Below are 12,734 nucleotides of genomic sequence, written 5' to 3'. Positions count from 1 at the left end.
TTCTTTTTTTTTTCTGTTTTTTTGTTTTTTTTTTTTTAGGTTTTTGCAAGGCAAATGGGGTTAAGTGGCTTGCCCAAGGCCACACTGCTAGGTAATTATTAAGTGTCTGAGCCCGGATTTGAACCCAAGTACTCCAGACTCCAAGGCCGGTGCTTTATCCACTCCGCCCCCTAGCCACCCCCTAAAGCAAATTTCTTAAACTGAATAACTCACCTTACACCATCGTACTATAATACCACCAGGTTTTTCTATAAGCTCTTCTATCTGTACTGGTGGCCGAGATGCAACTGTGCCGTGATTGAAAATATGATCCTTGACTATGGTAAGAATTGAGTCATCCAACTGAGCAGATAAGCACGGCACATCAACCAGCAGAGGCACTTCTGGTAAGCTGGAAAAACAACATTAATGCTTATTATTATTTAAAAATACTGAGACTAGAAAAGAGGATAATTTGATGGAATAAGCAACTGCTCCCTTTCTATATTGTTGAAGCTTTGTAATTTTTCTAGAAACTGGAGTTATGCAACATGTTACTAAGATGTTCCCATTTTACAACCACAAGGAAATTTAACCACAGAGTTTGTAGAAAATTGGTAGGGTCTCAACGGTCAAATGTACAAAGATTAGCCTTTATATCTAAGGAATGTTTCTATTTCAACAAGAAGTTTGGAAATTAAAACCATATGATCTTTCCATTTTTCCTTTTTTTTACATAAACATCTACAAAATAAAAGTCATTATTATTAATTTTTTTTGTAGTTTTTTTTTTTTTTGCAAGGCAGTGGGGTTAAGTGGCTTGCCCAAGGCCACACAGCTAGGTAATTAATTATTAAGTGTCTGAGCCCAGATTTGAACTTGGGTACTCCTGACTCCAGGGCCAGTGCTCTATCCACTGAGCCACCTAGCTGCCCCTATTATTTTAATTTTTTAAAAAATCTTTCTTTCTATAACACTTTCGTTTCTGAATACATCCTCTTTCCCTAATGAGCCATAATTCTTGTAACTAAGAATAAATAGAAGAACAAAAAGCAATTCAGCAAAACTAACCAGAACATCAACCAAATCTAAAAGTATATGCAATGTTTCACACCCATAATCCTTTTCTGTTTAAAAAAAAAAAGGTAGGGCACCACCATTATTTTGGATAAGTAATATTGCTTAAGAAAAATAAAAAATAAGGGTAACCCTGGAAATAAATATTCTTCATCTCCATCAAAATCAACTATCTGTAATAAAGAGAAATAGTGTATATATATATATACTAGGTTTTCTCAAAGGAAACTCAAGGTAACAACAATTACTGTACCTGTCCAATTGAATGTGTGAGGCTTTTTTGGTAAAGCTCCATAGCTTTTCATTCTTTTCTCCTACACCACCAAGTATGGCAATCTCACCTAGGACCAGAGAAGAGAAAAGCAGTAATAAGCAGTGTTAAGGGGAAAAAAAAATTACATTTTGGTTATCAAGTGGTAACTGGCAGAATTCTTTTCAAGGTAATGGTTAAATGAAAGGCCAGAAAAAAACAAAACAAAAAAAAAAAACACCACCTACCATATTCCTGAGCTCACACACAAAGAGGAAAAGTACAGATGACTATTATAAGAGGTGCTAGTGAGGGATGGCTCTCTGGGAGAGTTATGGAGAGAAACACAGAAAGAAATTTAATATATTAAAAACAAAATTACCACTAAAATTTTATTATTACTATTTTTTAACACTACTAGCAGGGAAAAAACAGTTCAGTTCAAGTATGGAAGGGGAGAAGGGATGATGATTAAGGGAATAATCATTTGCATGACCTTATATACATTACTAAGTGCTTTTAGCAATATTTTCTTATTTGATTCTTCCAAGAACCTTCAATATAAATGCTGTAACTATCACTCCCATTTTGGAGTTGAGGAAACTGAAGATTAAGTGACTTGCCAGGAGTTACACAACTACTAAGGATTTGAACTCGAGTCTCCTGACTCCAGGATCAGTGCTCTATCCATTGCACCAAGAGCTCATCAGCCTCTGTGAGACCAGGGAAGGCTCTATTTTGGAGAAACAATATCTGGTGGGATATCATGGTTTTCCCAGAAAGACTACTGAATGCCAGTGAAAAAGAGAACTCAGTAACTTCTAACTTTCTCTATCACAGAATCATTAGCAAACATAGGAGAAATGTATATTATTGTATTTGTCAGAATGCTAACACAATTATCTTATAAAGAAAAGGAACAGAATAATATTTTCTAAAATGAATTCCATACAATTTTACTTGAAGATTAGGTTGGGGCAGAACAGTGATTGAAAAACTGATGAACCAAAACAGGACTAAAAAGGATACCCTATATAGCACAGTTAAATAGAATGTGTTGGAAGAAGGCAATAATTTGTGTGGCTACTATTTCACTATCAGACTATCAACACTATCACTATTCACTATCAACAGTGTTAACACTGTTGTTAGGGTCCTAAAGTTTGAAGGATCACATGAACTTTAGAAAAAAAGAACATAGAGGCAGGTCAGTGTAACATAATCTTTGAAATTCTATAAACAAGTTTTTATTTTGCAAGCTAAAAACAGAATTTGAAAATTAAAATACTTAAGCACCATTTACTGTAACAAATATTCATGGTATCTAGAAATTGCTTTCTAAAATTAAAAAAACATATCCTATTCCTTAGGGAAGTGGGTGCATATGCTTGACCTGTACTAAATTGCTTTTTAGTTTGTTTCTAAACTTAAGGCCTCTAGAGGGATAATTATGTGCTTTTATAAAAACAAACTTAAAAAGGCAATTTGCCAGGGTGGCTAGGTGGCTTAGTGGACAGAGCACCAGCCCTGGAGTCAGAAGGAGCTGAGTTCAAATTTGACCTCAGACACTTGAAAATGATCAAGAAATGGCATTAAAAATCCCAGGTAGGGGTGGCTAGGTGGCTTAGTGGATAGAGTACCAGCCCTGGAGTCAGGAGCACTTGAGTTCAAATCTGGCCTCAGACACTTAATAATGACCTAGCTGTGTGGCCTTGGGCAAGCCACTTTAACCCCATTTGCCTTGCAAAATTCTAAAAATAAAAAAAAAGGCAATTTGCCTTAGTTTGTCAATTCATACTGAAGAAGACAAAGATATAATGTCTTTGGTATGAGAAGATCATATGAATGATGTATTAATAATAGTAGGGTGGAGTAAAGTTATTTTCCAGGAGTCATGACCCACAACCTATATTCACGCATGTATCTGTCCTAGCAGGCCTCTTGTGACTAACACCATAGAATCTGAGGAGTCACTTGCAAGGGTAATAAGTATGAGTAAATACATGAAAAAGCATTCTTTGAATTCAATTTTATTTTTAGTTCTGAATTCTCTCTCCCTCTCTCCTCTGCCACCCCTGCCTACTGAGAAAGTAAAAGCAGGGTTGGTCCCTAAACCAAGACAGAGAGCAGTGGAGGGAGGGGGAGGCATAATTCAAAGCCCAAATTTAAGGAATCTGTTTCTTCAAGCTCATCTGTGAGTGCTTCTGACAGCAAAACTAACAAAAAGACCAAGAGGAAAAAGCAATCACTTCCAGAAAAACCCTCAAAGAACCAAAGGAAAGGAAAAAGAGCTGAAGCCCCAGCTGTATCCAACCAAAGGAGCAGGGAGGATCTGCCAGGACTTGAGCCTCTCTGGGAAGGATTCTTAATAGATACTAGAGAAAACTAGATGAGGTCAGAGGCTGAAAGGGGAAAGCAGAGAAGGAAGGCCTTCCAGACTAGACCAAGTTGTTGCCCGTGTATGAAGAAAACAGTAATGTCATGGCACCTGTACTAAAGGATCATCTTAATCAGACTTTCAAACTTGGCTTGTTTTCTGATCTATTGCATACTTGGATTGTCAAACAATATTTGCTATATGAATCTTTTTTAGTATTCATTAAAAGTCTATTCTGAGGGAAGCTAACTGGGTCAGAATGCTTTTCAGTCTCCCACCTGGTATAAAATAAAATCTAAGCTTATGGCTTTTTTTGACCAGAAGTATTAGTTACTGAAAGGTCAATATTAACAATTTGTAGATCTTTTAGTTTCAGTGCAAGGAAGAGCGCTGAACTGAACAATAAACATTCATCTGTGAGAAAAGACAGAGCTTCTCAGGGGCAGCTAAAGTGGTACAGTGGATAGAGGTCTGGGCTTGGAGTTAGGAGAACCTGAGTTCAAATCCAACCTCAGACACTAAGTACTTACTTTGACTTTGAGCAAGTCACTTAACTCCACTGCTTTGCAAAAAACAAACAAAAAAAGATAGGGCTTATCGGGTTTTTTTTCAAGATATCCAAATATTCAAAACTGATTTGACTTTAGCTTTTCCCACTGTCATAATTTCCACTTCTTCCTCCCATTTTTTTTATTTCATTTTTCCTAGAGTGGCTTGTCTTTTTGATGTTTACTTTCATACCTTTCCCTTAATGCTTTAGTGGAACACATGAAAAATTACAGTATCCCTCAGTTAGGTTCCAATTGTCAATTTAAACATTGTATATGGAAGACTTAGAACAAATTCTATTTTTATCAAATATGTATATATGTAAAAATGAACATTGCTTATGTTTTCCCTAAACAAGTATAGGTAATTAACTGCACGGTTCTGTGTAGTTACAAAGCCACTTTGTTTAATCTACAAAATAATCAGAATCTAAATCTTAATTTGCCTTTACTTCTGAATGATGTTAACAAATTTTAGAGCATTTTCTGTAAAATCAGATATTACAGTTAAATTATTTCAGGCCAGGACTTAATAAAAATCCAGAAAGTTTACTGGTCTTACCTTTTTGTTTTTTTTATTAAAGAGTATGAATACCTTATAGACTTTGGTATCAGAAAATATGAATGGTATGTAGACTTTGCCATCAGAGAGATAATTAAACTTAACTATGTTATTATATTGTTATAGTAAAATAAAAATGGGCCGATATATTGTTTTCTTTGACTTTTACAGTAGTCCATAGCGAATTAGATTGTTCTGGCCATGCAATTAAGGGCAAACATACACCTAAGTTAATTTGATTGAACTACACTTGGTTTTTAGCTACTTCATTCTATTATATTAGAAAGTGAGGCCCAGGAATGGTGGAAAAGAGAAAGTACAAACACTTGGACCTAACAGCAAAAGATCTGAAAAAGGCTGTGGTTGCGATCTTTCTGAAATCATGCAAAACCTTGTGAAATGTTTATGTATATTATAGGGCAATATAACTGAGAAGTTAGAAAAGATGGCAAGACTAATGTCTATGTAGCTTCAGACTAAGGCACGTAGATATAAGAATCCCAACATTTTGAACAATTCAGATGATCATATTTTTAGAACAGGATATATACATTTAGGTAAGACAATGAAAAATGAGAAAGCAAGAAAAGTATGAAAGCAAGGAAAGCAAATATGCAGAGTGAAACAAAACATACTCCTGCATTTGTCATTAAAAAAAAAAGCTTTAAGGTTTTCTCTGGCTCCACCTGCTTTCCATTTGCGGGAGGGCAGCAGCAATGTGTTTCATAATGAGCCCTGAGGAGTTGTGGTGGGTTGATCTGATCTACTAAGACTTCAGGATATTGCAGTTACAATATACTTTGTTTTCCTGCTTCTGCTACTTTCCCTCTACATCAGTTCATAACAATCTTCTCAGGAATGATCCCCTTCATCATTTCTTACATCACAATAATAATCCATCACATTCACATACCATTATTGTTCAACCATTCATTCCAAAAAGGGCTGCAATAAATATTTTTGTACATACGGAACCTTGAAAAGGAACTTATTAAGCATTTTCTATATGGTAAGTACTAAGGATACAAACAGTAACTAAACCTCACCTTCTCTTTGGTGGGGTCAACAAAGAAAAGCAAGTTCAACTGCATTGTAAAATAAATGGCACAGCCCAGACGTCCTCAAGGCTGTGTGGTGAAGGGGGTGGCAAGGCCCAGGTGTCCTAGGGTCATAAGACAGTGCCAGGGCACAGAGGCAGGGCAGATTGTGGGCATGTTGTTCTATCTCTAGAAGATACATAGTTGGTGACTTCAATTTTCTTATAACCCAACTATGTAATCAGGAGACAAAGGGAAGAGGTAAAGCAAAAGGAGCAGATGCTTATAGTTGGTGGCAGGTCTTCTCACTGCCTGGTCATCCCAGAGGGTATGTTTTTTGCTTACAAAAGTTTCAGAAGAGAGCAAAGTTAACTAGAACTCAGGCAACAAAAATCAAGCCTCATAACTAAGGCCATGCTGTTCTCTGGCACTTTGTTCAAAGCAATGCAAAGACAAGAAGAGTACCACAATTGACAAGTGATTACTATGTCCCAATGCACAGTCCACATCCAATACTGAAAATGATCAAGAAATGGCATTAAAAATCCCAGGTAGGGGTGGCTAGGTGGCGCAGTGGATAAAGCACCGGCCTTGGAGTCAGGAGTACCTGGGTTCAAATCCGGTCTCAGACACTTAATAATTACCTAGCTGTGTGGCCTTGGGCAAGCCACTTAACCCCATTTGCCTTGCAAAAATCTAAAAAAAAAAAAAAAAAAAATCCCAGGTCATTGAAATAGAAATCTCTGAATCTGGAAGATCCCTCAATTCCAAAAAATAGGTGCTTTGCTAAAGTTATAATATGGAAGGATTGAAGATGATATAAGCCAGCAATGCTACTACGGTACCATGTTCCCAGTGCCAAACTCATGAAGTCCATTGGACCTACCATGTACCCCTTGTCACAAGACTATCACCAAAGTCACTGGGTTCAAATTCATCACCAAGCATTTAAGTTCCTTGATAGTCAAGTCCACAAATTCCAAGTTTACCAGAAATGCTGAAAAAGCCAGACACTGACCAAGTTAGACCATCAAACTCACCGATTAGTAACACTGAGGTCTCTAGGCTCCAAACTGCTTGGTCCAAAAATCTATCAAATAAATGCTTTGCAACAGAAGAACTTGTTTGAACGCTAAGTGCAGTTTGACCCTACCCAAAGCATCATCATCCATCATTTTCTACAAAAAAAGAAAATGATAAGACAAGAACCACCAAAAAGGAAAAGTTTTTTGTTTTGTTTATTTTTTAGTTTTTGCAAGGCAATGGGGTTAAGTGGCTTGCCCAAGGCCACACAGCTAGGTAATTATTAAGTGTCTGAGGCCGGATTTGAACCCAGGTACTCCTGACTCCAAGGCCAGTGCTCTATCCACTGTGCCACCTAGCCGCCCGAAAAGAAAATTTTTTAAGAAAAAAAAAAAGGAACTGAAAAGTAAGAAGGCTAGAGGAAAAGTATGAAATTCAATTTTTTGAACCACATGACTGCTGAAAATATCCCTCTACAAATGATCTCTAGGTCAAAAGCAGGTAAGCCAAAAAAAAAAAAACAGAATTACAATCAGAAGACCTAGACTCAAGTTCTGGCTCTCCTCTTTGCTGGTGTGAAGTCATGGGCAAGTCCCTGGGTTTCATTTCCCTGACATGAAAATAGGAATCCTACCCCTTGCAGTGTGGTGAGAGAGTGGGCCTTGGAGGTTCCTCCCAATGAACTTGAATTCAAGTGCTGCCTGAGGAACAACTCTTAGCTTCTTCTAGTTCTGGGCAATTCTAGAAGACTCTTAAGTTGTAGAAAAAAGTGTCCAGAATTCTCTACACCAATGAAATCACAGATCCACCCCTTATACCTCCTACTTCTTCTACCTCGCTTACAGGTCTTTGATATGTAAGCTTGAAGAATTCATTTATGAGCTACTATTATTTACAAGACTGGTGAGATATTTTGTAATGGAAAACAGAATGAGTTTTGAGAGCCTTTCGTGGGCCCTTTGATACTTGCCTACTCTGTGATCCTCTCTGGGTCACAGTACCCTCTCTGGGCTTCAGGCTACTTACTGAAAATCAAGGTAACAGCAAGATGGCCTCTAGAGGCCCTTCCAACAGTACTAGAGAACTTAAAATCATTAGCTGTGCTTCACTGAGCAAGGAAAAGTCTGAAACTAGCTGTGCTTCTTGTTTACAGGTCATTCTTTGAATCTAATCTAAGGCAAGGACATTCCTGTACATCTGTCATTCTGAATTACACAAGGAGCTTTTAAAAAGATGATCAGGAATATCTTACAAAACCATCAAAATTGGAAAAAGTTTGTTGAACTCAGACAAATTGCTACGATGTCATAATTCTTACAGACACGTGTACATATGCCCCTCTCTTCAGATTTCAGATTTCAAAAATTTGACAGGATCCCAGGTTCCTACCTTCACGGACTAAATCTTCGGCAGTACTGACTCCATGCTCTATGAGTTTCTGACAGTCATCTATTGGCTTGATGGTATCCTGCTCAATGGTGTCCACTTCTTGCAACAGTGACACTAAACGTTCATCCAAGAGCTTCCTTAGGGTTCCCTTTAGATCATTAAAATGTTGCCTGAGGACATCCCTTGTCTGTGAGGCACTCTCTTTGATCTGAAAAGACACAAAAATTGGGAAATCAGAACTTCTAAAAAAGACCATAATAAAACTATATGTCCATATGATCATATAGCACTAAATGGATTCTGAGAGATCACAACTAGTGATAATTCTAGAGTCCTGCTTAGTTATCATCTGGACACTACCACTTGAACTTGGGTTCAAGTACTGGTTCTGAAACTTCCTAGTGTGACTTTGGGAAAAGAAAAAACAATTATTCTTTTTGAAAACTATATATTTTGTTTGTTTTCCAATTATATACAATAATGGTTTCTACCTATCATTTTTGGTAAGGTTTTGAATTTTATAATATTCCCCTCCCACAGAAGGCAATCTGATAATCTTTACATTGTTTCTATGCTATGCATTGATTAAAATTGAATGTGAATAACAATTATTCTAAGAGACCATATATTCATCTAAAAAATGGGTATAATGTAGTACCACAGATTTACTATGAGGATCAAAATGATAATATGTTAAGTGATACGTAAACTTTTAAAGCTCCAATTTTTCAAGTCCAATTACATATGTCGAAAAAAGAACTTATCTTTCTCCAAAACTTCACCCCTCTTCTGAACTTCCTTGCTATATCTCATCACCCAATTTTATAAACTTTGAGCAATCTTTGGCTTCTTACTCTCCCTCACCCCATATATCGGCTCTAATGCCAAGTCTTGGCAAATTAACCATTCCTATTCATACAGCAGGCCCTCATCATTTGTCAATTGAACAACAGAGATCCTAATAGTATTCCTGATTCTAATCTCTCCACTCTTTAAGTGTCTGAGGCCAGATTTGAACTCAGGTACTCCTGACTCCAGGGCTGGTATTCTATCCACTGTGCCACCTAGCTGCCCCTAAAAGTGATATTCTTAAATCAGAGGCATGACATTATTTTTCTAATCAATAAATGTCAATAACTCCCTATTATATCTAGGATCAAACATAAACTCCTTTAACATTTAAGAGTCTTCACAATCTGGTTCCAGACTATCTTTTTTATTTATATACCTTATTCCTTATTTCATGAACTCTATTTGTCTAAAGAAACTAGATTACTTGTTGACTAAAGTAGGCAATAGTTTTATTTTCCTTAGTTTGTTATTAAATAAATTCTGTTGGGGAAAAATTGCACAAGTGTGCAATGAAATATCACTGTGTTGTAAGAAATGACAAATATGCTTAATATAGATAAGAGTGGAAAAACTCACATGACCTGATGGAAAATGACACACAATGACTATAATTACAAAACTGTTTGAAAATATATACTACAAAATTACAAAAAATGTAGTGTGGCCCAAAAGAAGAGATATGACAGGAAACTTTCCCCCTACTCATTTGAAGAGAGTGAGAACTGGGGAAGAAGTCCACAAGTGTAAAATGTTGAGTCAAATTTTTTTTTAAGAAAGATTTTAGGGCAGCTAGGTGGCACAGTGGATAGAACACGGCCTTGGAGTCAGGAGTACCTGAGTTCAAATCCGGCCTCAGACACATAATAATTACCTAGCTGGTTTGACCTTGTGCAAGCCACTTAAACCCATTGCCTTGCAAAAAAAAAATTCATACAAGATTTTATTTATTTTGAGTTTTATAATTTTCCCCTCATTCTTGCTTCCCACCCCCCACAGAAAGTAGTCTGTTAGTCTTTACATTGGTTCCATGTTATACATTGATCTCAGTTGAATATGATGTGAGTCAAATTTTTATTAATGAATCAGATTTTGTCGATTTTCCCCCTCTTTTCTTCCTCTTTGTTTCTTTTTCTTCTTTTTTTTGGCTTTTGCAAGGCAAATGGGGTTAAGTGGCTTGCCAAGGTCACACAGCTAGTTAATTACTAAGTGACTGAGGGTGGATTTGAACTCCTACACTCCTGACTCCAGGGCCAGTGCTCTATCCACTGCGCCACCTAGCCACTCCATCTTTGTTTCTTCTTTTAAAAAATTCTTGAGGTGGCTAGGTGGCGCAGTGGATAGAGCACTGGCCCTGGACTCAGGAGGACCTGAGTTCAAATCCGATCTCAGACATTTAATAATTACCTAGCTGTGTGGCCTTGGGCAAGCCACTTAACCCACTGCCTTGCAAAAACCAAAAAAAAAATTATTATATAGAATAATTTTAGGGGGGATAAATACAGGAGATGTCAAAACAAAGCAATCATAAAATTTATTTTGAAAGAAAAAATCGCATAGATTAGGAATTCTTTTCTAATTAAAAAACTTACAAAGAACATTGAAGAGAGAATTAAAAGCCACAATACAGAAATCATCTCATATAAATAAAAAGTCCTTCTGCTTGGATAACCACAAACTAGATATTAATTTTCAATCCCAGGAGGCCCACAGAAGAATGGACAAAGTAAATTAAAGGCCAATTTCACAAATAAAAGATGTCAAGAAAATGTTTCTGACCTATACAACTATTTAAAACAAATCTAACTACAGTATTTCCCAAAATATTAAAGAAAGAATTCATTTAACACAAAATTTGCACCATCTCATTCAATATAGGATCTCCCCTGGAAGTAGGAGACAAACAGGATTACACAAATTAAAACAAGTGCAAACTAGATTTTGCAAGTTTTGTTATGTTAAAAGTGAAACTCCACTATTGTCAGTTATATTTGTGTTCCTTTTCAGGTTCACTAGTTTTTAATGATCAAGAAAAGACATCTAAAGAAAAACATCAGAATGAGGTATATGTGAAACAAAAGTTGAGATTGGCAAAATAGAATTTTAATTTATCATTTTTATCAAAATACAGCTATGAAGTAAATTAAAGCATCAAACAAACCATGCTGAAGCAACAGATTTCATGTATTTAGTTTGGTTTATTGTATAGTTGTAAGAATTTATTTTTAAAAATCAGAGAAAAGAAAACATGGAGAAAAGTAGTAACATAATCCACTTATGGTTCAAATTATATTTAAAATTTAAATTTTTTTTACATTTATAATTTTTACTTCTATCATGCCGCAGGAAATTCTGCAGTAAGCAGCCCACAAAAGACGTTGCTAGAACATTACAAGCAACGGATACAGTGCATATAGGAAGTACCTCAGTTAAGTAAAGTCAGTTTCCTTTTCAGAAAGAATTCAAAAGCTCTTCAACTACTATAGAAGCTACACGTATCTTTGTTTTTCTTTTAATACCTAAAAAAAGGAAGTACATGGATACAGATCAGCAAAAAAAAAAACAACCCACAAAAACTAGGGATGAGGGAATATACACTAAGCCCCTCACTTCCTGAAATCCTACTTCAGATTTAGCAGTCCATATACTACTAGAGAATTAAACACGGACTTGGAACAAATATCCTTTTCCTCCAATATTACAGTGTATAGCAGTGGTGTCAAACTCAAATTGAAATGGAAATCATTAAATCATATATAAGAATCCTTGGGGTCATAACGATTAAGAAAATCATATTAATATTATCTGAGTTTTGATGTATTTTTAAGTATTTTGTTAAATATTTCCCAATTTTAACCAGTCATGTTTGACATCTCTGGTATACAGCAGCGCAACCATATCAATGTTTTTTTTTAACTTGGGTTTTGTGAAGCTCATTAAAAAGTGCTGACCAACTTTAACAGACTTTTATTTTTTAAAAGCATTTATTAGCCTCAAACAAAAATAGGGAATGAGTCTTCTAGCAAGGGCTCTTAATCTTTTATAATATCTCTTTTGTTTTCTGCATTTAAAAACACCTTCTGACTTCTCTAGACTGTCCAAGAAATCCATAATATAAAACTAAGAAACCATGCCATAAAACCTCTTCTAGGAATGTTCACTCTTTATAATTCACCTTATTTCAAGATTAGTAGAAACTTGAAACTTGATTCAGAAACTAAAGTAAAAGGATGCCATTAAATGACAGATCAGAACCCTGTGACACAGGGGTAAGTCAGTAGATCTAGTATGAACCTCTGCTCTTTTACTTGCCTATGTGGTCTTAGGCAAATCACATAAGCTCTCTAGGGCCTCAAGAGTTCTTCTTTATAAAACAGAGAGAATAGAACCGATCAGCTCAAAGGTCCATTCTTAAAAATCTACAAGCCTATATATGCTTCAAGATATATATATATATATATATATATATATATATATATATATATATATATGTGAAAAGTGACTAAGAAATGTCCAAAATGTCTAAAAAATTGGAAAATGAATTGTCCCTGTAGCCCCTGCTAGTCCCTGTAGCCCCCAGAATTCCTGGCCAGTCCAGAAAAGTATATGGTTTCATGTCTTCAAATCATAAGACTGACAGTTT

At 35.9% G+C, this 12,734-nt stretch overlaps 1 protein-coding gene across 1 annotated transcript in view; it reads right to left on the bottom strand.

Annotated features, from left to right (window-relative positions):
- CRLF3 (cytokine receptor like factor 3) overlaps positions 1 to 12,734 on the bottom strand; it is a 42,081-nt gene that overhangs the window by 19,899 nt on the left and 9,448 nt on the right. Inside the window, exons 2-4 of the mRNA XM_074188980.1 lie at positions 8,243 to 8,450; positions 1,310 to 1,397; positions 214 to 391 (exon numbers count right to left, since the gene is read on the bottom strand). Coding sequence (XP_074045081.1) covers positions 214 to 391; positions 1,310 to 1,397; positions 8,243 to 8,450 — 474 coding nt within the window. The remainder of the gene's footprint in view (positions 1 to 213; positions 392 to 1,309; positions 1,398 to 8,242; positions 8,451 to 12,734) is intronic.

The sequence above is a fragment of the Macrotis lagotis genome, chromosome 5, assembly GCF_037893015.1.
Source record: "Macrotis lagotis isolate mMagLag1 chromosome 5, bilby.v1.9.chrom.fasta, whole genome shotgun sequence".
Taxonomy (NCBI): domain Eukaryota; kingdom Metazoa; phylum Chordata; class Mammalia; order Peramelemorphia; family Peramelidae; genus Macrotis; species Macrotis lagotis.
Note: the sequence above shows the minus strand (reverse complement) of the source record. Positions and strands in the feature narration are given on the sequence as shown.